The sequence below is a fragment of the Lithobates pipiens genome, unplaced genomic scaffold, assembly GCF_037356315.1.
Source record: "Lithobates pipiens isolate NorthernLeopardFrog02 unplaced genomic scaffold, aLitPip1_a1.2 Scaffold_18, whole genome shotgun sequence".
Classification (NCBI taxonomy): domain Eukaryota; kingdom Metazoa; phylum Chordata; class Amphibia; order Anura; family Ranidae; genus Lithobates; species Lithobates pipiens.
In genome coordinates, this window is record NW_027507758.1 from 207505608 (window position 1) to 207531790 (window position 26183).

The 26183-nt window shown below is 45.0% G+C and overlaps 1 protein-coding gene across 4 annotated transcripts in view; it reads right to left on the reverse strand.

The window, feature by feature from the left end:
* The window catches only part of NUP133 (nucleoporin 133), a 951293-nt gene that overhangs the window by 691143 nt on the left and 233967 nt on the right, over positions 1 to 26183 (reverse strand). For all 4 annotated transcript variants that reach the window (XM_077486543.1, XM_077486541.1, XM_077486544.1 and 1 more), the window contains one exon: positions 74 to 226. In XM_077486543.1, the coding sequence (XP_077342669.1) occupies positions 74 to 226 (153 nt within the window). The remainder of the gene's footprint in view (positions 1 to 73; positions 227 to 26183) is intronic.

Genomic DNA, 26183 nt, shown 5'->3' on the forward strand with positions numbered 1-26183 from the left:
GTGCTAGCCACTTTTCTGCAACATTATAATTATTTACATTTCTTGAACACTAATTTAACATAAAAAAACTCACCCAAATGGCATCAGAAATGTTTTCGTTAATCAGCTGTCTGCAGTCCCAACTTTGAATATGACATTCAGCATTATCATCGATTTCCCATTTCTCAATTCTAGTATTCGTGAGAGTGTATAAGCAATTTCCTTTATCCCACAGAACACTGCAAAGCTAAAAACACATTGTTACTGCACAACTAAAAAAAAGCCAAAGAAAAATATAATTTGATGAAATTATGCATTCTACCACTGCTGACCACCTCTTGAGATGGCCAGTTCCCTGACTTTTAATCTGATGCTTCGGCTTCAACACGTTCTGATTCACTGACCCAGAACAAGTACTTTGTTAACTTGCAAGCTGCTGAAATTGTATGATAGCTCTGATTGCCAGACTAAGGGTCCATATACACTGGCATGACAATTGCTGATTCTACTGGAGTTTTGTATTGAGCCTGTAGAAGCAGCTCAACAATACCCTTTGTGCCCATGCACATTGGGACATTTAGAGGCAAGAGGGAAAAAAAAAAAAAAAACATTTCTCTGCATGAATATGAATATGCTCTGGCCTTGCATTTTTACGGTTAATATATTTAACCACTTAAGGACAGCCCACCACAGTTTATGTCGCTACTTTGAAGAAGAAAATTTTCACGGCAGCAGCTAGCTGCCATAACCCCAGTATCCTCTACAGCGGGCAGTCCGCTTTCAGATAGAAGTGATCTCTGCGGTGGATTCACCACTAGATCATTTTTATTGGCAGCAGGAGAGGCGCCCTCTGGCGCTTACCGAACCTGTCGGTAGCAGTGGAGGCGATCAAATTTTTCTCCTTGCTTGGTATGGAGACAAGCAAGAGGAAGATAACCCCCACCCATCTCCATATCATTGTAGGGCAGAAAAGACATCAAAATGTTACTTCTGCCCATAGCTCTTAAAGGGCTTTTTTTATTTTTAGTGTAAATATGAGATCTAAGGTAGATTTGACCCCAGATCTCATATTTATGAGGTTCTGTCATGCTTTGTTTATTTTTTTTATATTACAAGGGATGTTTGCATTCCTTGTAATAGGAATAAAAAAGTGGCATTTAATAGAAAATAGATTATCCTACTCTTGAGTACCGCAATATCACGTGTGAGACTTTTCCAGTGTGGCCAAATAGAGTTGCCCAACATGTAGGGAGCACCGTCAGACGTTCTTGGAGCATAAGTTCCAAATCTAATTTGACTACCTATTACTTTTCTAAGGCATTGTAGTGGCATGGATGAACACAAATGGGAATGGCTGAGTATAGATGGGATGACTGAGCATGAATGAGTATGGCTGAGTATGGATGGGATTGGCTGGGTACAGCCAATTATGGCTGTGATATCTGACCATGGATAGATGGATGAGCATGGATGGCTGAGAATGCCAAGTATGGATGTCTGAATATGGATGAGTATGCAGAGTAGGGATGGGTATGCTGAGCATTGATGGAATGGGCAAATGTCAGCGCTGTGGGCACTAGACATCCAGTCCACAATGCTTCTGCCACTCATCTCTCCCCTCTCCCCTTTGTACCTATCTGTACAGAGGAGAGAGGAACCGGATGGGGTGCCAGTTTGTTTACAAGTGATCACTCTGACATTTGACGGAGTGATCAAGCGGTAAACGGCCACTATCAGATGCAGTTATCACAGATATTGTTAGGTGTGTGCGAGAGCGGGATCCTGGGAGGACGTCAGTGTACGCTCTCCCAGACTTATCGAGCCGCACTGTAGCTGTCATTTGGCTATAATGTGGTCGTCAAGAGGTTAAAATGACTTAATATGTTATGGTTTAGCCACCCAGGTTTAACATCTGTTCTGCTACATGTATTACCCATTGGAATGCTCTGGGCAATACCTTTAATATGTTCTTAAAGCACTCCCATTTTCCCTCAAGTGTTCAATGTTTCTAGGATTTGGTCCCATTTAATATCCTGTAATATGGAGTGCAGTTTAGAAAAGTTGGCCCTTTTGAAATTGTCATGTTTCCTTTTCTTATGATTTATGCAGAATGTGATCACAAGTTTCCATATTTCCACATCTGCGACCAGATCTAAATCATTTGTAGGTAAAAGATCTAGCAATGCATTATATTTGGAAAATCCACCAATTGGGACATTAAGTTGTCGTTCAGACATTTAACAAATGGTGGGCCTTTAATGATTGAGCTGTCCCTTTTGCCCAATCAATATCTAGATACTTGAGTTATGATGGCATTGCCCTGTCTCCCTGCCATTTCCGTGATAGGAAATCCAACTTCCACTCTTCCTTCAGGTAGGGGGCCTGAAATATACCCGCACTAATTTTTGTGCACTATTCTTTTCCCACTTGCTTCTTCCCTTTGGCCCCTTTTCTCTTCCCACGTGGATTTCACCGCCCCATTAGCCCTTTTGCAATGTCATTCCTATCTTTCACCTGTAAATCATTCTTGATATTCTTGGTGTACCATGACCACTGAGTCCTCATCCCACCCAGCAATCTGTCCATCTGATGCACATTTTTTTTTTCGTTTGTATGTGTTTATGATTGATCGCTTGATTGACTTGGTGGAGTTCCATTCATATATGTTGGCTTTAGCGGCCAAAAAAATATGTACAAAAATTACTCTGTATTGAGCAGGTATTTCATTTATAATGGAGGGGAACAGTCAATTCATTAGGGTTGATCAGACTGTTAGCAATGTCTGAGATCATTTTAAATATTTTATTCCAGAATGAGCTTAAGGACTTGTAATACCAAAGTAGATGTATTATAACCCGTGGCATCAAAGTCTCGCCAACAGAGCTTATAGTATGTAGGGTCCCAGCTGTAAATACTTTTTTTTTTTTTTGTAGTAGTAGTAATTCCTAGTGGTTTGGTATATTTTGAGAAGCATTAAGAGAATAAAAATGTTGTGCTGGCATGTCTTTTGGATCTTTGATACAAAAACAATCTTCTCTCCTGCTGAGGTATTGGCCAAGGAAAAACAATGGATTAACATGATGCTGGAGATTCCTGCAGAAAGGGCAAGTTTGGAAGAGTATGTTACATATCTATTAGAGCAGGATGCTGCAAAAACAAACGTGTATAAAAAAAAAAAAAAAAAAAAAAAAAAAAAAAAAAGGACGAGCAGAAGAGAATCGGCATTGTGGCCAGATTGATGCCATGTTCACCATGTCATGGGGGCCTTATGCAGAGAATTCTTTTGAATGTGCATCAATAATCAGCCTGGGTGATGAACTTCATCTCCATTTGAAGGAATTAGTAGTTGACAGAAGTGGTGATCCTTTTCAGTGGTGGAAAGAATGAGTCACACACACACTCAAAAAAAAAACAAAAAAAAAAAAAAACAAAAAAAAAAAAAACACTTGCCTCATGCTAGAAGATACAGTGAAAGAAATTTATGGAAAAAAATAAAACTGTTTAACAGGTGAAATGTCATGCTTTTTGCACTATAGTATTGCTCTACTTAACTGGAAGTGTTGAAGAAAGTGTAGTGTCAGTGTGTCCTGTCCACAGTCTAGCTTTTTGCACTGGAGTTGTGATTTAAAGTGCACTAGTAACAGGCTACTTTCACATTGAGGCGCTTTACCGGCACAAAAGTGCAAAAATAGCACCCTGCAAAGCACCTCTCCTTTCACGCCAGTGTTAAAGCCAGATTATTTTTATTTTTCTCCCCACATCGGAGCAGTGCGCTTGCAGGTTGTTAAAAAAGAAAAAATTATAATCCAAGAGTCCTGCAAGCAGCATCTTTGAGGCTTTAAGGAGCAGTATATACAATCGCTCCTAAAGCGCCCCCCCCCCCCCCCCCCCCGGTCCATTGAAATCAATGGGCAGCAGCTGCGCCAAAGCACCTGCAAAGTGCCTTGGCAACAGTATTTTTCAGGCACTTTTAAAACTTTATTCGAAAATTGCCACTAAAACTAGTGGTGTTTTACCGCCGATGGCCCCCCGTGTGCCTCAGTGTGAAAGTGTCATACTTCTTCTCGGTTTTGGGAAGCCATTTAAGAAGTTGATGTTTTTCAAGCATTTTATTTTTCTTAATAGTTTACTTTTAGACCTTCGTTCATCACACCATGATGCACTGCAGACGGATGTCAATTTTGAAATCTGTGTGTGCTTTTCTCCCATCAGTTTTCACGTGAAGAACAAACTATTAATCACTTAACCAGCCCATAGGCGAATGACAGCTACGGGCCGGTTGCTTAACTCTGGGAGGACTTATTATGACGTCCTCCCAGAATTCCGCTGGGGAGCGCACTGGAGAACATCTGTGACCGCCAGGTCCACAGGACCCGGTGCATCACGGTAAACGGCCACTCATCGCGGCTATTTACCACGTGATCACTCTGTCAAATGACGGAGCGATCACTTGTAAACAAACTGGTGCCATGTCACGCCAGTCCCCCCCCCCCCCCCCTCTGGAGAGAGAGAGAGAGAGAGAGAGAGAGAGAGAGAGAGAGAGAGAGAGAGAGAGAGAGAGAGAGAGAGAGAGAGAGAGAGAGAGAGAGAGAGAGAGAGAGAGAGAGAGAGAGAGAGAGATCGGTGGCAGCAGTGCTGTTGGCTAAATCTGTAGTGCCCACAGCGCTGCTCACTGACAATTAACCGTGCGATACCCAGCCATGATCGGCCTTTGTATGTGGCCAGGCTGTGGAAGTCTCACACATGTGGTATTGCAGTACTCATAAATACTCACGTATAAATGGACAACTGTGTTAAAAAAAAAAAAATGCATTTTAAACCACTTCCCGCCCACCGGCAGTCATATGATGTCCTTGGATTTGTGTGGGGATATCTGAATGATGCCTGCAGCTACAGGCATCATTCAGCTATCAGCTTTCTCAGCCGGTGATTCCCTATACCAGTGATGGCGAACCTTGGCACCCCAGATGTTTTGGAACTACATTTCCCATGATGCTCAACTACACTGCAGAATGCATGAGCATCATGGGAAATGTAGTTCCAAAACATCTGGGGTGCCAAGGTTCGCCATCACTGCCCTATACCATAAAGGACAATCACAGTGGCTGTTCTGCTGCTTTATCGGTCTTACAGGAGGCAAGAGGGGACACCCGCCACCCTCCGGTGCTTCTACTGACTCACCACTACAATCTAAGCCAGAATTTATTATTATTATTATTATTATTATTTCAGGCTTCCCAGTCTAGAGGTGAGGTGTGAGGTCTTATTGGACCTGTCATGCCATATTCCTATTACAAGGGATGTTTACATTCCGTGTAATAGGAATAAAAGTGATCAAAAAATGTATTTATGGGTAAAAAAAGTGTCAAACTAAAATATATTATAATATATATATATATATATATATATATATATATATATATATATTTTTTTTTTTTTTTTTAAAGCGCCCCTGTTCCCATGTGCTTGCATGCAGAAGCGAACACATACGTAAGTCCGGGCCACATGAAAACTGTGTTCAAAGCACACACATGAGGTATTGCTGCGAATGTTAGAGCAAGAATGATAATTTTGGCCCTAGACCTCCTCTAACACAAAACATGTAACCAGTAAAGAAAAAATTAAGTGTTGCCTATGGGCATTTTTAAGTAGGGAAGTTTGGCGCAATTCCACGAGTGTATGCAATTTTGAAGGGTGACATGTTCGGTATCTAATTATTCGGGGTAACTTCATCTTTCATTACATTATGCAAACACATTGGGCTATCTTTACTTTTTTTTTTTCAATTGTATTTTTATTAAATTTCAAAGCAAGTACAAAATAATCAAGCAATGAAATGACCAGTAAGCAGAAATAAACGTTTACTACAGAAGTCAGATAATAATGTCCACAGATGCAGGCACAAAAGTGAACTGCAAAACTGCTACAGTTAAAGTAAATAGCATACAGTTTATGAAAAACCAAAGTCAGTGCGACAATAGGCCGGAGGCCAACAAAACAGCCATAAGAACATCATGGTAAATCTCAGGGGAAGGGGAGAGAGTTACCTGGACTAGTATATATAGAAAGTTAATGGGAGGGGGAAAGATGGCCGCAGAGGCCAGAAAGAAGGTACTACCACAGGCAACTGCAGCCGTTAAGGGTGTACAGACAGGGGGGACCCAAATTCCGATCGATCCCAGGGTTCCCAGACTTTATCAAGCTGGGAAACCAAGTCATGTACCGAAGCCGTCAGGTACTCAATTCTCCGTATGCCAGACAACCAGCATAACGGTATGAGCCTCTTAACAGCTAATAGAATATATGAGATCAGCCGGTTGGTATTTTTGGGTAGGCCTGGGAGAGGGAGACCCAACAGTGTAGGGGGTCGATCGGAAGGGACACACCGGTCACCCCCATCACCAACGATCCCACCTCTAACCAAAAAGGACGTATCAGGGAGCACTTCCAGAAGATGTGTTACAATGACCCGACGTCGAGCCCACATCTCCAGCATTGCGGCGAAACTGAGGGATCAAATTAGAGGATGACATTGGGGGTCCTATACCAGAACATGAGAATTTTAATTGTGGTTTCTCTTTGTGTGACACACTTAGAGGACTTAAAAGTAGAGGCCCAAATCTTATCCCATGTCTGTAGAGGGATGGGTTTGTCTAACAACTGAGACCATTTACTCATATACAGATGTGCAAGTTGGTTTAAGGGGGTCGACTCATGGAGGATTCGGTGGAGAGGAGATTAGGTGTAATTGGTGGGGACCCTGGGCGCAAAGGTGTTCAAAAGCCGTGGGATTGTCAAGGGTTAAGGTTGGATATTTGGAGCTGAAATTGTGCCTAACCTGTAGATAAAAGTAAAAAAAAAAAAAGAGTGCTTGGGGATGTCATATTTGTCACGTAAGGTTTCAAAGGCGTGAAGCCTACGAGAGATGGGGTGCACCAGGTTTCTAAGTTGGAAAAGGGGAGGGTCTGACGATGTGAAGATCCTGCCTAAAGACAGTCCATCCGGGATACTGGAATTGAACAACACATTTGTGGGGGGGGGGGGGGGGGGCAGGGTGAGGAAAGGGAGTACTTTTTGTTGCATCTTTGCCATATGTCCAGGGTGAAGGACATTGGAGCCGTACATTGGCTCCTAAGGTTAGGTTGCAGAGGGGAAGGGGCACCCCAGATCAAGGAGCATGGGTGCACCGGATATAGGACCCCCTTCTCAATGACAGCCCACTGACTCGTGGCATTGAGGGGACCAAGAGGTAATAATTTGTAAATGAGTGGCATGGTAATATTTCACGATATCCGGAGCCCCCAGACCTCCCCGATCTTGAGGTGCAAATACCACTGAACTGGCAAGGCGGTGAGATCTGTCAGCCCATACAAATTTTAAAAAACGTCTTTGGAGAAGTTTAAGCTGGGGGGTTGGAAGGGCGACTGGCAGTGTCTCAAAATGATAGAGCAACCTGAGCAAAACTGACATTTTGAGGACGTTGATCCTGCCCAAGAGGGATAGAGGATATTTGGACCTGGTCAGTAGGGAGTTATTGATGCCTTGGAATAGGGGAGGGAAATTTGCACAGAACAGATGGGAATATGAAGGAGTCAAAAAAACACCCAAATATTTGAGTGAGTCAGTGCACCATCTATAAGGATAAGTTTATTTAAGCCTGGAGAGTTGTGTAGCGGGTATGTGTATGGGTCGAGCTTCAGTCTTTGAGGTGTTCACTTTGTAACCAGAGATCCCCCCCAAAGGTTGAGTAATTTGTGTAGTGAGGGGAGAGAGACCAGTGGGTTGGTAATGGTTAGCAAGATGTCATCCGCGAAGAGTGATAATTTATACTCCCCCTGTCGCATCACCACCCCGCGGATATCTGGATGAGAACGAATGTACTCCGCTAGGGGTTCTAGGCATAAAACAAACAACAACGGTGATAAAGGGCACCCCTGCCGAGTTCCATTCATCAAGGGGAAGCAAGGCGACAGGAAGGACGACATCTGAACCTGGGCAGCAACAGTTGAATATAAAGCTTCAAGTGCGTTTAAAAACGGGCCAGTAAAACCGTAGACTTTGAGCGTTGCGAACATATAAGGCCAGCAGAGCCTATTGAAGGCCTTCTGCGCGTCTAGATTAAGTAGCAATGCTATCCAGAAGGTCCACTAGATTGATTGTGCGTCGGGTGTTATATCCGGCATGCCTGCCAGGGACAAACCCCACCTGGTCTCTGTGAATAAGTTTGGGGGCAAGAACTGACAATCTAGAAGCAAGAATTTTCGTAAAGGGGGGCGTGGCCGGAAGCTTTAGAGGACGGACGGGTCAGAGGAGCTCCGCTAGTGCCTCTCACTATCCACGCCCATCCTCCACCGCAATACATTTTTAAGCCCGCTGAACCACCCATCCACGTTGTGGGACATCAGCGCTCCAGACCGGGACTGATTTGGGCCAACCTTGACACCGCGATCTGGCTCGCGGCCACGAGCAGCGCAACAGGCTGGGCGCCGCCATCTTGCGGCCTACTCCGCTCTCCGGGACCTCTGGGCGGCAGATCTTGAGGCGAATCTCAAGCCAGCCTAGACATCCACTACCGCTGGTCTTATAGGACACCCCTGCCTGGGACCGGGACCCTGTGGCCGTCTGTCAGATGCCTGAAGGGATGCCAGCACATCAGCCTCGGAGGTGAGCTCTGGCGGCCATCTTGCTACACCAAGGGCCTGCTACAGATTATCTGTTCACCCCCTCCAGCTTCAAGCTTACTTTCCTCTTGAGTAGGCATTAACCACTGCCTCAGCGGAGCCAGACTACCCTTCAGTAGCCGCCTGCCAACACCAAACGTGCCTCCACATCCTGGGACTGACCTTGGCCTAGCCGGCGGCCATCTTGGACCACCCAACCTCTTCCTTTGCTCCCTGAGGCCTTCATTTGCCCTTTCTCCATCCTGGTTCTTGCCTTGAACCTCTCTGCTAACTGGTGTGGCTATATACGCTAGAACCCCACTCAATTATTTTGGGCCGCTGCTGTCTATTCACCCCCCCCCCCCCCGTTGGCTTGTGATTTCTATTCTGCAACAACCTATTTCGGGGTCACACCCCGGGTCCCCTCATACGACAGCCATGTGATCACTCTACATTGACCTTTGCCGCCTTCCTATGCTCCCGTACCACACACAGTCGCTAACTCCGCATGGGAGCCTTATAACATATGCCTAGTCCCAACGTCTCATGGTGAAATACGGGCCGAAATACCTTCCTCAGTCTTTGTCTCCAGATCGATGGCCCACACAAACTCTGGACCGCTTTCTGAGCAGGCCAACATCCCCGTCCCCTTCTCCGGGTTCTTCCACATATGCACAAGTGGCCTCTCAATTGTCAGTACAAGACAGCTCACAAACCCTGCTAAGCAACCAATCAGACATAATGTCTGCCCCTGTAACAGTTGAAGTGCTCGATGACAAGCTGCGAGTCCTCCTGCATGACTTGACAAGCAATGTCTCTAAAGAAATGGGTAAACTTGCTCATGAGTTGCCGGGGGAGCTTGCTCAAATTGGCGAACGGACTGACGTCCTGGAAACTAAATTTGACGACTTGATACAGTATGTGCACGTTATAGAATTAGACAACGCCAGTTTGAAGCAATCTGTCTCTCAGCTCCAGTCCCAACAAGAAGACCTGGATAACAGGGAACACCGCCAAAACCTACGCATCAGAGGAGTTCCTAAGGCCGTCAGCGAGGGAGAGATCAAACCGTATCTACTCAGCCTCTTTAATGTTGTCGCTCCTCCAATCCCAGATATAGATTGGAGACTGGATAGAGCACACAGATCCTTGGCCCCAAAACCCCCTGCTGGAGCTAACCCTAGAGATATCATAGTACGCTTCCACTACTACGACAGCAAAGAAACCTTGACCATGGCCACCCGCAACAAATCTCACTTGGAATTTAAGGGAGCCAAGATTCAAATTTTCAGTGACTTATCCCCAATCACCATCGCTAAACGTCGCAGCTTCTGCCCTGTAACTAAACACCTGCAGAATCATCAGTTCCCGTATCGCTGGGGTTTCCCCTTTCGTCTCTCAGCTACTAAAGATGGGATTCAATACTCCATGAGGGACCTCCAGGAAAGTGAAGCATTCATCCGCAACCTGGGTCTACCACGGTTACCAGACGAAGATCCCACCCCACTCCTGACGACACCTAGGCCCACGTCCATTCCAGGCAGGATTTGGACCCCTGCCCGCCAGAAATCGCAGAAGTCCTTCTCTACTCCCCAGCGTAATCCGTTTCCCAGGCTCCCAGGCTCTCTCCTTGAAGAGAACTTCCATATGTTGTGTTTGGTTAGCTCCAGCCTTGGCCCTTATGTCACCATGTTTTCCCCTTGACAGGGGGTGTTTACACCCATACCCATGGGTTGTAACCTTTCTTCTATTCCTATTTTTGGTTGTTGGGACTACAGTATAACATTTTTACTACCTGTTGCTATTGCTGGAAGGTGGTGGGGGTCTCTCCAGACGAGCTGGAACCCCCAATGTGCCTTCTTTTGTTCCACAGCTATGGCTGTGGACTCCTGGGTGTTTTTTTCCCCCAGGCTCTTTTTCTACAATTTGTGGTTTGTTTTTCTATTTTGTAGGCCTTTTATTTTTTATTTTCTTTCACTCTTTAAATGCATTGTTGTTATTATATGCTATTACCTGATTTCCGTCCCTAGGATACACCACAGAACCCAGTATTTTCTTGGTTTGTATGGTTATCTTTGGCCAATGTCTGTTTATTATGGCTACCCTGAGCTAAAACTATTCTGTAAACAATGGCTTTGAGGGTACTTACAATGTTAAGGGCCTGAACTATATTCTTAAGTGTTGGTTAGCTCTGAAGGAGTTCAAATCCTTAAAACGCAGACGTGGTCCTAGTCCAGGAGACTAATTTCCGCCCAGGGGGCTCTCTTAAATTTGGTGCCAAGCATTTTCCGTTTTCTTTTATGGCCTCCGACCCCTCTGGAAAAGCAGGGGTTGCGAACCGGATTAAAAAAAAAAAAAAAAAAACTTGCCCGTTACGGGTAAAGTCTTCATTTGTTGACCCACAGGGTAGATACATTCTCCTGAACTGCAACTACCTATCCCGTTCTCTTACTGTGATTAATGTTTATGCTCCCAACTTGGGTCAGATTCAATTCCTCACTGAGGTCCTGGGAAATCTGGGCACATATGCTCAGCCCTTCATGATTATCGGAGGGTACTTCAATATGACCATGTCCGCTAGAAGAGACAGACAAACCCTGTTTTCGGATAACCCCTCTAAAACGGAAGGCCAATCCACTGCATTTCGCAAACTCATTAGGTCTCACAATTTCTTAGACATATGAAGAATCAAGCACCCTACACAAAGGCAATTTTCCTTCTACTCCCCCCACACAAGATGTATTCCAGATGGGATTATATCTTTGTTACGGCACCCTTACTAACGTCAGCAGTGGCTTCGGAAATGAACCCCATGACATGGTCAGACCACGCTTCGGTTCAACTCGACCTTACTCTCTCCTCCTCCACACCCAGAACCTGTCACTGGAGACTCAACAATTTTCTCCTATGCGATCCTGTCACTGAAACCAATCTGTCCCAAAACGTAGCCAATTTTTCTTCAACTAAACGAAGGGTCTGTGTGGGACGTGTCCACCCTTTGGGAGGCCCACAAGGCCTTTTTTAGAGGATTGTGTATGTCAGCCGGTTCCCGCCTTAAGCGTGACTCGGTTGCGCAGAGACTGGACATTCTCTCGCAATTGCGAAAAGCTGAAGCTCTGCTCTTGTCCTCCCATTCGGTGCCAAGTCTTCGCACAGTGACCTCCCTGCCTAACAGTTAAAATCCTTAGATATGCATAAATGCTCCAAAGCCCTAATTTGGGCGAAACAATTTTATGAGTTTGCCAACAAGCCCCATAGGATGTTGGTGAACAAGTTCAAACCCCCGTCCATTCCACGCCTATCCTTAACTCCTTATTCAGTCAGATGGCACTCCAACCTATTGCCTCTTAACAATGACTAAAGTCTTTGGTGCGTTTTACAAAAAACTGTACAACTGCCTAGCTTCCGATCCTAAACATTTGTTCTCTCAAGAAAGCTTTGATGCTTTCAGTACTTCTTTAAAATTACCAGTGTTGTCCTCATCCCAAGTAGATTCCCTTAATGCTACTGTCACACCAGAGGACCTGGCAGCGGTTGTGAAAGAGCTCCCATCCCATAAATCCCCAGGGCCTGATGGACTACCCTATATGTATTATAAAACTTTCCTTCCGACACCAAGCCCCCACTTGCTGAATCTTTTTACCTCCCTACAGAAAGGAATTGTACCCCATTCCCAGTTTCTACATGCACATATTACAGTTATCCCGAAACCGGGTAAATCATCTACATTACCGGACAAATACAGGCCCATAGCCTTACTTAACCCCCGATTATAAAATGTTCACAAAAATTTTAGCTAATAGACTTTCCTATATGATTCCTACCTTGGTCCATAACGACCAGGTGGGGTTTGTCTTGGGTAGACGGACAGGTGACAATACCAGACGTACCATCGACCTCATAGAGCTACTCGACAAAACATCTCTCCCTGATATTATCCTGAGTTTAGATGCGCAAAAAGCTTTTGACAGGCTAAGATGGATTACATGTTTGCCACACTTAAGCGTTTTGGGTTTTCTGGTTCCTTTCTGTCGGCCCTGCAGGCTTTATACTCTCTTCCCACATCCCAGGTCCAATTGGCATCTTATATATCCCCGCTTTTTACACACAGTAACGGCACTAGACAGGGATGCCGTCTTTTCCCCTTACTGTTTATATTATGCCTTGAGCCTCTAGCCACAGCCATACGGGAGAACCCCGACATAAGCGGAGTCTCCCTTAGACAGGAGTACAAGTTGTCTCTTTTTGCAGACGATATACTCCTCACTCTGACGAAACCTCGCATCTCACTCTCAAACCTTCACGCCCTTTTAGACACATTCAGCAGACTCTCGGGATATAAGGTTAATACAACTAAAACTGAAGCGCTTCCCATCCATAAGCCTCCCTCACTCCTCGCTTCTTTTAAACACAATTTTCCCTATCACTGGTGCCCTGTTTCCCTCAAGTATCTTGGCATTAACTTAACCGCAACACACAGCTCTATACGATGCCAACTTCGTCTCCCTAATCGTGGAAACACATAGCTTGCTTCGGGGCTGGACAACCTGCCCTTTGTCTCTCTTGGGCAGGATTACCGTACTAAAAATGGCCATTCTCCCTAAATTCCTATATCTCTTTGAAACTTTACCAATCGCTATTCCCATGCCACAGCTTAGGAATATCCAACGGGCCTTCACTAAATTTATTTGGGGGAATAAATTACACAGAATCGCCCATACAGTGTTTTTGTGCCACGTTCCCATGAAGGGCTGGGAGCTCCTGACATTGTGAAGTATTACTATGCAACTCATCTTTTGGCAACTATCTCCTGGTTGTCGTATTTCGCTACCAGTAGATGGTCGGAGCTGGAAATGAGTGTCACCAGCCCTGTCCATCCTTGCTCTATGCTGTGGTCAGACCCACCCTCCTGCATAGCTCAGCTTAGACGCATAAACCTTGGGCCAATGCTCTTTACACTGTCCATATGGAAAAAATGTCATAGGAAGTTCTCCCTCTCTTCTCCATGCCCACCCCTGTTAAATGTCATCTTCAGCCTGGATTTACCAGACATTCTCTCCGTGAAACATATGTTCCCATGGTTTAGATCGGGCATCTTCCAACTCCGCCACTTGGTGCATCCGACAGCCCGTAAACTCCTATCTTTTTTCCAGAGCTTCAGAATAAATATGACATTCCGAATCAGCTCTTTTTTTTTTCCATATCTCCAATTTAAACACTATTTTCATTCCAGATCTCCTGCCTTGAACTTAGCCAACCCTAACGCCTTCGAGACTTTATGCACCCAGAGCCCCTGTCAGAAAGGCCTCATATCCTCCATATACAATATACTCCCCAATTCAATCCCCCCCTACCATAGAATCTCACCTCTATATGAGGAGATGGGCCAAAATTCTACCAATTTCTTTAACTCTCTCTCAGTAGCAGGATATCTGGACGTCCACTTCTAAAGTTTCTAGGTGCGTGGAGCAGAGAGAGACAGCATATAAGGTACTGATGTTTTGGTACAAAACCCCGGAAGTGTTACACAAATATGATCCCACCGTATCTAAACTGTGTTGGAGGTGTCTACGGTATGAAGGCACCCATTACCATATTTTCTGGAGCTGTCCTTTAATTGTACCTTTCTGGTTCTCGGTCCAATCCATACTCCACTCAGTGCTAGAGATAGATATCCCTTTAGACCCTAGGCACTATCTACTAAACACGCCAAGAAGTTGACAGCTTTTATTCTTTTGGCTGCCAAGAGAGTAATTCCTGCCCTCTGGCTGTCTCCTACCCCCTCTATCCACTCACAGCTAATCTCCGCTATTGCACAAATGCGCAGGATGGAACACATGACTGCACTGGTTCAGGACTCCCTACCCAAGTTCTCCAAGATATGGGATAGGTGGGATAACTCCATATTCAACCCGGAGACAGCACACCGATACGATGTTACCAACTCCCAGGAATGTTTTACTAAGGTTCGGTCTAGGGATTTAAATTATATGTCCCTTTTACAACTTAGTTTTTATTTTATTTATGTAACTTTTGTGTTTGAACCTGTGGTGTATCCCCCCCCCCCCCCTCCAACTGTGATTTATATATGTCTTAACACTTTACATCCCGCTTGTGGCGGTTTTTGCTGTTATATTTGTAATGACAATTCTGACTGTCTATACCGAGAGTATATATTTTTTCTGTTCTGTAAAAAAATATTTTCAATAAACATACATTTAAAATAAAAATAATTTTTCGTAAACATCTTGCAATCCGAGTTTAGGGCTACAGGCCTATTACTGTCTGGGATGGAGGGGTCCTTACCCGGTTTGGGGATCACTGAGAAGTAGGAGTGTGAAAATTGGGGGTGGGGAGTGCCCTTTAAAAGGGAATCAAAGTAAGCATGTGCGGTCCCAAGATATCCAGGTTTTGTAATCGAAATATGGGAGACCATCAGGGCCAGGCGATTTATGCGAAGGGAGCTCCCGAATGATAGCAGAGAGCTCGTCTGCAGTTACAGATGTTTAGGGTTCCAAAATCAGTGTTTGAAAGCTTGGGAAGTTTCAGGTTAGAGAAAAAGGACTTAAATTTCTCTTGTGTGAATTGAAAATGATTTTCTGGGGATAGACAATTATAGTTTGTGGTAAAATTCACCAAAGGTGTTGGAGATTTCACGAGGGCAATGAGTCTTGGTTCCATCAGGACGGGAGAGAACCTCAGGGAAGGAGTTGAATGTACGTGGACGTAATTTATTAACATTTTATGGGGTTTATTGGAAAAATCTTAAAATTTCTGCTTCATCCAAAGCAGTGATTTAGCAGCCCGGTCGAGTTGGGCCGTTTTAATCTGCTCCCTGAGTAGGGTGACCTTGCGCAGTCTCTCCACCGTGGGGGAACCCAAAAGCCTCCGCTCCGCCGAAAGAGCAGAAGTTAGAGATCGAATATATTTGGCTCTGTCTCTTCAGTCTAGAACTCTCTGCAATGCAAGCACCTCTAAAAACAGCCTTATGGGCTTCCCACAGGGTGGAAAAAATCAGAGACTGACCCACTGTTTAGCTGGAAAAATTCTGCAAGATTCTGCGCAAGGACAGAGCGGAAGCTTTCAGATCGTAAGAGATTATTAAGCTGCCAGTGACAAGACCTGGGGTAGGCCTGAGTGAGCAGGAGGTCTAGGGTAATCGGCAGCACCTCAGAGTCAACCACCAATGGGATGAGCGGGGCAGAAATAAAGAAGTGATCGAGCCGTGAGTACATTTTATGAGCTGGGGAATAGAAGGTAAATTGCTGAGCTTTGGGGTGTTTAATCCTCCATGAGTCAAAAAGGCGGTGGAATCTAATAAGCTGCCGGAAGGAGGTAGCTTGAGAGGCAAGCTTTTTGGAGGGCGTGGGAAAGAACAGTGTTTGTCCATCTCTAGTGGGAGACATAACCAAATTAAAGTCCCCGCCAACTATCATAAAGGGCTGTGAAGGATAGTGGGAGGAGTCAAACAGGCCATTAAGGAAATCAATCTGACCAACATTGGGGGCATACAGGTTGTCAAGGGTCAGAGAGGTGTTAAAGTATTGGAAGTCTAGGATTAGGTATCTACCCCGAGGATCTACATGGGAGTTTTTGACCTTAAGGGGGCATGATTTCCTTATCAAAATTGCAACACCGGCCCTGCCTGTGGGGTCAGAAGCTAGGAAGGAGGTGGGGAAGTGCTTGGAGGCAAACTTAAGGGAGCCATCTACTTTAAAATGGGTTTCTTGCAACATAATCACTTCTGCGCCAGAGGACCTGAATTCCTTCAGGGTCACCCAGCGCTTACATATAGAGCCTAGGCCCTTCACATTATATGACAAGAGCTTTAAAGCCATAAGGGCAGTCTAGGTAGGTATGCGTATGTGAGTATCTGGAGGTTGGAATACAGCAGACAATAAATAGCAAAGGACCAGGACTCTAGTCGATATAAAGTGTCATTAGTGTCAGTTATGCCTAGGCGATGGGGAAAAATTAGGTATACCCAAAGCCAGGATGAGGCCAAACCGGCATATACAGTGCAAAAGTAAACCATAAAACTGATCTATATGAATGGACACAATAGAACAGAAGACCTTAAAAAGGAACATTAACAGAAGCGTCAGAAAAAGAAAAAAGAAAACAAAAAACAAAAACACATCACATCTTGAGAGCCTGAGGGGAACATGTACCTCAGGGGACCTAGGGCAAAAACCCAGGCCAAGAGGGTCGTGGCCAGACGATCACCGGAGGTGGTCTTACGTAAAGGTGTAAGTGGGAGGGCCATCTACTCTCCTTATGAACTTGGAAATTAACAAAGTGCATTAACAACAGTCATTTGCAAAAAACAAAACCCCATGGGAAGGGGAAAAATAGTCCCAGCTTGAACGTTCAAGAAAGGACAAACTTGAAATAACCATTGCAACAGGATCTTTTCCTTTCAATTCACAGAGGCAAGGGAAAAGATGGGGGAATTGGGTATGAGGAGCATACATGATTGAGCCATATGGAATATGGCGGGGGGAGTCAGGGAGGCTGTTTGGAGAATTGTGGGCGTTGAGGTGTAGAGAGATGCCTCCTGGATTTGCTCCTCACGGGTGTCCAGATGCGGCTAGGAGTGTTGGGAAGTGGGTGGGTCTGGGCCTCAGCTGGATGCATGTCTTTCTCAGGCAGGGGAGGGAGCCCAAGGCTCTTTAGAAAGGATTCACACGGGGGTGCATGCGCGAAGCTCACCATGACGGACGCATCCCGTTAGAGCTCCGCTCTCACCGCCGCAATCCCGAGCCATAGCACTGCATTCCCAGTCGGCAATCACCTCGATCTTTGAGGACCCACGTAGCGGACTGCCCTGTGCTTCTCCCGGAATGGTTCTGACCGGCCACCGGGGCAAAAATAAGCCGAAACCAATCAAAGAAGCACTGGCGCGTGCTTCCTCCAAAATGGCGGCGAAGGCCTCAGCGGCGGCCCAGCTCACTACCAGCCCGCAACATCATGTGAGCAGCGATGAGGACGACACCTCCACGGAGTGTATGAACATACCGCAACCTACCTCACAGACAGGTATGTCCCAAGCAGACTTCTTGAAACACATGGAGAACATGCTCCACAAAGCCCTCAAAGCCACATCCGACCAAATAACAGACAGACTTACCCGTGAGATCCGTGACCTAGGCCAGCGCACAGCAGACCTCGAAACGAGGGCAGACGACACGGAACTCCCAATACAAGAATTGGTCCGTGACCAAGCAAGCCTCCGAGATGACAACGCGGTCCTCCTATCCCGTTTAGAGGACGCAGAAAACCGCTCACGGAGATCAAATCTTCGCCTTTGTGGCATCCCCGAGACGGTAGACGACTTGCAGTCTTTTACGACCGCTCTTTTTCAGGAACTGTCCCCGTCGATCCCGATCGAACGTCTTGAATTCGATCGGATTCATAGAGCCTTAACGTGTCGTCAACCCGAAGGCCCTCCCCGAGATATCATAGTGAAACTTCACTACTTCCGAACGAAAGAGCAACTGATTTCGGCCGCACAAAACAAACAAGATCTGCTATTCCAAGGCCACGCATATCAGCTCTTCACCGATCTTGCACCCTCGACGATTGCAAAGAGACGTGCCATGAAACCGCAGCTCCAAATATTGATGCAACATCAGATAAAATATGCTTGGCGCTTCCCTTTTGCGCTCCACTTCTCCTTTCAAGGTCAACAACATACCTGTTCTTCATCCGAAGCCCTACAGAATTTATTGGAATCTCTCCACCTTGTGGCACCTGAACCTCGAGACACATCTCTCCCACGCACTCCAGCTCGTCCTGCTCCCTACTCCTATGCAGCTACACCAAGACGGAATCGTCAAGCTACTCCAAGCTCCTCTTCTGCTAAGCGGGACACCCCGAAACGTTCCTCCAGCGTAGGCTTCCCTAGCCCGAAGGTCTTTATTCCCCGCTGAGAAACGCTCTTACCAGCTTTTTTGCCCTACTTTTTGCTTTGGCGTCCTCATTTTTTTGAGTTGTCAGTTCTTGGGACTTGCAAACCCTGATCTTCTCACAGTATTCTGTTTATCTCTTTTTCTTTTTGTTTTTTTGTTTTAGCATGGACATCTCTACCATACGATTCTTATGATAGTTTCTCCACAGCTATATCGTAAAGCGAATCATATACTTCCCTTCCCCCCCCCTTTTTTTTTTTTTTTATATATATTTTTTATATTTATATATATATAATTTTTGATCTATTTTTACCCCCCATACTGTTACTTCACGGTTCACTTTTTACTGTGATTGAAACCCCTTTACACCTCTTTTATGTATACTTGAACTGCCACATTCATCTGGTAGAGTTTGTTATTATTAAGCTTTGTTTTTTAACTATACTGTTAAATGTTACTTCAACGGGTACGCGGCGGTGAGCAGTCACTGCTCCCCCCCATTTGTTGATGCACACTCCGCCTGCCCGCCCTCTGGTCGGGCGGACCGCAACACCAATTTGTTGGGCGGTGTGCCTTTGCTCGCACCGCCTCACACCTCTTCCCCCCTCCTTGCACAAACTGTTCCTGCTCTTACTTTTTTCTTTTCCTCTGCTATACCCCTCCCCTCCCTTTCTTTCTCCTTGGCTGGTCGGCCCACTCGGGCCCTAACGGGTCCCCCGAGCATACTCTTTCCCTCACGCAATGGCCCCCCTGAACATTTTGTCCTTAAATGTTAAAGGACTTAACTCACCACAAAAACGGGTCAAGGTATTTCGCACGTTTCTTACCCTGAAGGCCGGCATAGTGGCCCTTCAGGAAACCCATTTCTCTAAGCACGCTACCCCCAAATTATTTTACTCCAAATATCCTCAAGTCTTTACAGCCTCCGCAGACACGAAACACAGAGGGGTCCTTCTTACCTTTCACCATACCCTTCTATTCACCCCCGGAACCGAAATTAAAGACCCTGAGGGTCAATACCTTATACTCACAGGTCTACTCCAGGACACGGCTGTCACAATAGTCTCCTACTACGCTCCTAATACGAATCCCAACCCGTTCTTCTCCCACCTCCTTCAGGTCATCCGAACACACCACGTCGGTGCCCTATTCATGTGCGGTGATTCCAATCAAGTTCTTTACCCACACCTGGATAGGTCACCCTACTCCCCGGAACAACTGGCCCCCTCCATGAAACTCCGCAAACAATTTCAAAAGGCGGCACTGGTAGACACCTGGAGGGAATGTAATCCCCTTAAGAAAAACTATACCTTCTATTCTAATCCCCATAAGTCTTTCTCTAGAATAGACCATATCTTTATACCCGTAGCATCTGATCCCACTCTCCTCCACTCACGCATTTACCCCATTACTTGGTCAGACCACTGCGCTACAATCACGACTGTTTCTTCCATTATCCCTCCTCCCGTTAGCAGAGAATGGAGCATGAATGAAACTCTCCTTTCCAACCAATCATATTGTCTAGATATCAAAGTAGCCCTCACGGAATACCTCACCCACAACACCACCCCAGGTATCTCCCCCACTCTCCTCTGGGAGGCTCACAAACCGGTTATTAGGGGCACGTGTATCTCTGTCGCCTCACACCTCCAGAAGATCAGGCAAGAGCGTTCCTCCCAACTAGAGGCCACCCTCCACCAACACTATCTCTCTTTCCAATCTGACCCTACGGTTTCTAATAGGTTGGCGTTCGAGAAAACTAAACTAGAGCTAGACCTACTTTTAACTGAAGAAGCTGACAAGCAACTCCGTAGATCCTCCCACACTGCTTACATTAAAGCCAACAAGCCCGATACTTTTTTGGCGATGCGTTTAAAGAACCCCGAGAAATCATATAAGCCCATAAGACTTTGAATATCACAAAGAGGTCCCACCAGTAACCCCGCTAAAATTCTCACTGAGTTCTCCACTCAATTGTCAAAACTATACGCAGCCACATCATCCTTCCCTACTTCTCAAGCTGATGCCCTGCTCCGCCCTCTACAACTACCCCAGCTATCTCCTACAAATCTCGACACAATCGAAGCCCCCATTGCTTTATCTGAAGTATTGGCGGCCATCAAATCTCTCAAACCTCATAAGCGTCACGGACCCGACGGATTACCTGCAGCCTACTACAAAAAATTCTCTGATACGCTAGCCCCAATCCTTACACACTCCTTTAATTCTATCCTCCAGGGTCAGTCTCTGGGCAGGGACACATTGACAGCCATCATCACCATGATCCCCAAACCCAATTCTGACCACTCAATTTGGTCCAATTTTAGGCCCATCTCTCTGCTCAACGTGGACATCAAGATCCTTGCCAAGGTCTTGGCCCTACGCCTGAACCCGATTATAGGTAGATTGATCCATAAAGACCAAGTGGGATTTATTCCCCAGAGGCAAGCTAGTGACAATATCCGTTGTGTGATTCTCCTCCAACATATAGCAAAATCGAGAAACATCCCTATGCATTTGCTCTCGCTTGATATACGCAAAGCGTTCGACACGGTATCCTGGTCATACCTTCACTATATTTGACAACGTTGGGGCTTCGGCCCCCATTTTCTAAGTTGGATAAACGCTTTGTATGCCCATCCCCAAGCTTACGTTAGATATGCTGGTTCACGCTCATCGCCCTTTCCCATTCAAAGGGGGATGAGACAGGGATGCCCCCTCTCCCCCATCCTATTTGCATTAGCAATAGAACCCCTGGCGGCTCAGATTAGGGCACACCCCGATATACGCGGTCTCGAGTTAGCTTCAACATCACATAAGTTATGCTTGTTTGCCGACGACGCCCTACTTTTCGTCACAACCCCCCACATTACTTTACCTAACCTCTGTAAGCTTCTAGATAGCTTCGCTACTATATCGGGCCTAGAAGTCAATCAAACTAAATCCAAGGCCCTCAATGTGTCCCTGCCAACAGATGACCTTAAACGGCTACAAAATAATTTCCCTTTCTTATGGTCCTCATCCTCCATCCCTTACCTAGGCATCCAATTGACGAACGACCCGTCCTCCCTCTACCGTACAAATTACCTTCCCTTACTCAAGAGATTTACGAGTATCTTGGCTTCTTGGCAGCCGCTTTGTGTCTCGTGGCTGGGTAGAATTACAGCGGTCAAGATGTCCCTTCTACCTAAATTACTCTACCTTTACAGAGTTCTCCCCACCACGGTTCCCCCGTATTTCCATCGTATCATGCAAAATAAAACCTTTAAATATATTTGGGAGCCGACCAGACCGAGGATTGCTAGATCTGTTCTCTTCCGCCACAAGACACAGGGCGGCCTAGGGGTGCCCAACTTCTTACAGTATTATAGAGCAGCTCAAGTGGCCCAACTAGCTCTTTACCATGCTACATCAGAAATTCCCTTGTGGGTTAGCCTTGAAGCTGTAGATGTCCACCCCATTGCCATTTCCAACCTACTCTGGTTACCCCATTCCAAGAGAGGCCCCCTCACAAATCCAGTTACCGTGCATTCTCTGAAAATTTGGGACGCTTCTCGTAAATCCTCCGCACTCATATCCACGCATACTCCATTGTTATCTATTTTTGGTAACCCGCTCTTCCCCCCGGCTCTCACTGAACCAGGCCTTTTTACAACCTGGTTCGGAGCAGGCATAACCAGAGTCTTAGACCTCTTGAGGGGCGGATTGCCAAAAACATTCCATGAACTCCATGAACAATATCACCTTCCCAGTGTGGAATACTTCCGTTACCTTCAGATTCTACACTTCTTACAATCTCTCCCTAAGCCCAGTCCGACCCAACACCACATATTTTTTGAAAAAATATGCAACTCAGACCCACATGCCCCAGGTGTCATATCGCAATTATATGCTCACCTCAATTTCCCCCCCGTCCCTCCCACCATACGCAACGAGGTGGTCGGCCGATCTGTCTATAGACCTAGACGTTGACGCCTGGAGCGAGATTTGGACTAATACCAAGAACGCATCTCAAAATGTTGTTGCCTCTGAGGCCAATTTTAAAGTATTAATGTGTTGGTACCTAGTGCCAGCTAGAATCGCCAAATACGTTCCAGGATACTCGGCGTTGTGTTTTAGGGGTTGTAACACTGCTGGCACCCACCTGCACATCTGGTGGACGTGTCCGGTAGCCCAGCAATTCTGGGTAGCAGTGTTCCAAATGGCATCCACTTTATTCAAACTCACTTTACAGCCAGACCCTGTCTTCGCTTTACTCAATAAGTCTCCTGAATGTTGCACTCGCAATCAATTGAAACTTTTTCTCCAGCTTACAACTGCAGCGAAACAAAACCATAGCACACGCCTTGAAAACCCCAACTTTACCCCTGCCTGCCGTTAAGAATAGGATAACGCAGGCCATGATCCACAGTAGGACTGAAGCCAAATTCCTTGACCGTCTCCCCAAGCATAATAAAATCTGGCAACCATGGGCTGATCACTTTTTGCCTGTTAATGTCCACTTAGATGCATTGGACTGTTGATATAGCATGTTCAATACTACCCGAACTCTTGTTCTTTGTAGGCCCCCATGCCTGGGTGGGTCGGCCAGCCCTATCCCTCCTGTCTCACTCCCCTTCCCCTTCCCTGTTTCTCCCAGTCTTTCACACCTCTTGCTTTTCTTCCCCTTCTCCTAATATGTCCCCCTCACTGAAAATTGTCTATTACACAGGCCAACAATCCCTACCTGGGATTGACCCACAAACTTAGGAAGGTTTTTTCCCTCGTTCTTTAGTTTCTATTATCTTATTACCTTCCTGTTCTCATATTTGTTGTGCATTTGTAATGTATCTTTTCATGCCTACTCTACTTTACTGTTCGGGTCTTGACACCCGTTGTATATGCAAAGTACTTGACACATTGTCGCAAAATGTTCTGTAATCCTGCACACCAACAAGTGAACTACACTGTGTAACTGTTATGATGCTTGTTAATAAAATATGTTTCAAGAAAGGATTCACGCAAGGTAAAACGCTGCTAAATCGCAGTAAAATTGCGGCAAAACAGGCGTTCCTAAATGCCGGTTTCAGCTTTTAAAAATGTTTTCAGCAGAGTTTGCAGCAGCGTCTCATGTGCATGGGGCCTAAGTCTTTCATTGACTCTAGCTTCTGTTAGCCATGTGGGTATGTTGCATGTTAGGATACTAAAGACCTGTACACACGATCCAAAAATCAGATCGAAAAATTTGTACGACGAGCTATCTGCCTATTTTTCGGATTGTTAATAATTTGCTTTTGACAGACAATTTCACTTTGTCATCCGACAAAAGCTGAATGTGTAGACTACAAAAATTTGTCGGATGTGAACTCGTCTGATTTGTGTTTCATTAGTAGGATTTCCTTACAAAAAAATTAAAAAAATTGCAAGAGCAAGATTATGCAAGCTCAGAAATTAAAGAACACATACCAAACTATTACAAAATTAGGTCACTTTTGACGTTGTATTCTGTCGTACGAAAATGTTCAGATCGTGAGCAACCTCTTCACTTTTGACATAAGATTAGCATGGCACAAAAATTGTACATTTGGTCGTCCAAAAATTGAATCATGTGTACAAGGCTTAACACTGCAGTTTGTTGGTAAACCCTCTTTTCCCGGTGTAAAAAAATGTGAAGGCATTTAGTACAGTTTAGTACAGTTGTCTCCTTTGTCATCTGTAACTATCCTCCCACATTAATATATATCTATATATCCATCTATATCTCTATCTATATCCATATATCTAGAAAAAAGAGAGAAGGAAAAATTGCGCTACAGAATAACGTGTAAAAATCAATGTTGCTGCAGTTCTAATATATACCAAAAATTATATACACATGTGAAAGAAAGACAAGAAGAACCGCGAAATCCCTATAAATTAATAATAGGGTATACGCCCCTCACCCGAGAAGACTGAAATGAGAAGCAATAGTGATTTTAAAATCCACCATAGAAAGGAAAAAGTGCTCCAAATAGTTTAATACCATTTATTAAAATTGAATGAAAAAATAAATACACTTACAAGGTTGCTGTAAGAGAAGGCATATCATAGTGGGAAGCGTCGGCCGAGCGCAATTCTCCACAATTGTATCCTTATACCGGCTAATGATGAGAGGCAAAAAAGTAGCGTGTCACACCGCCCTACGCGTTTCGTGATATATCATTCTATGGTGGATTATTCGCTTGGTTTATTGGAACACCTTCGAACTGTGGTCTGGTCTGAGAATGGAAACAGGGCTGGAGAATAAGGCACATGTATGGTCTGGCTTGACCTCTCAAAGCGTAACCTACCAGGACGCCTGGTAAGGAGCCAATCTTATCTTTTTAGTGGTGGTGCACCTCAGCCTGGTTTACGAGTTGGAATACCAATCAGGAAGTTGAAGTTATCTGTGACACGTGGTGTTTTTCAACGTTCACTTTTTCTGGTCTCACTCTAAGGACTATAACTAAAGGACTTATTGAGATCTTATATGATCAGTTCATTTTTATTTGCACAATATATTTTGCACTTTAGTATATAGTGTGGTATAATATCTTTGTTATCCACTGCACATGTAATTTGTGACATTGTTGCACTTGTACGTTTAAGAGTGTTTTTAGCATATGCGATATAATAACTTGGGGTTCACTATATGTATAATAAGTGACATTTTTATACATGTTGTTTTATTTGTATTACATAGTTTTTGTTTTGTTTTTGCAATAGGGGATATTGCACTTTAAATCACTATTGCTTCTCATTTCAGTCTCTCGGGTGAGGGGCGTATACCCTATTATTAATTTCTAGGGATTGCGCGGTTCTTCTTGTCTTTCTTTCACATATCTATATATCCATCTATATCTATATATCCATCTATCTATATATGTATAGTGCATTGCGAAAGTATTCGGCCCCCTTGAACTTTTCAACCTTTTGCCACATTTCAGGCTTCAAAGATATAAAATTTTAATTTTTTGTAAAGAATCGCCAACAAGTGGGACACAATTGTGAAGTGGAACAAAATCTATTGGATAATTTAAACTTTTTTAGCAAATAAAAAACTGAAAAGTGGTGCGTGCAAAATTGTTTGGCCCCTTTACTTTCAGTGCAGCAAACTCACTCCAGAAGTTCAGCGAGGATCTCTGAATGATCCAATGTTGTCATAAATGACTGATGGTGATAAATAGAATCCACCTGTGTGTAATCAAGTCTCTGTATAAATGCACCTGCTCTGTGATAGTCTCAGGGTTCTGTTGAAAGCGCAGAGAGCATCATGAAGACCAAGGAACACACCAGGCAGGTCCATAATACTGTTGGAGAAGTTTAAAGCCGGATTTGGATACAAAAAGATTTTCCAAGCTTTAAACATCCCAAGGAGCACTGTGCAAGCGATCATTTTGAAATGGAAGGATTATCAGACCACTGCAAATCTACCAAGACCTGGCCGTCCCTCTAAACTTTCAGCTCAGACAAGGAGAAGACTGATCAGAGATGCAGCCAAGAGGCCCATGATCACTCTGGATGAACTGCAGAGAACTACAGCTGAGGTGGGAGAGTCTGTCCATAGGACAACAATCAGTCGTACACTGCACAAATCTGGCCTTTATGGAAGAGTGGCAAGAAGAAAGCCATTTCT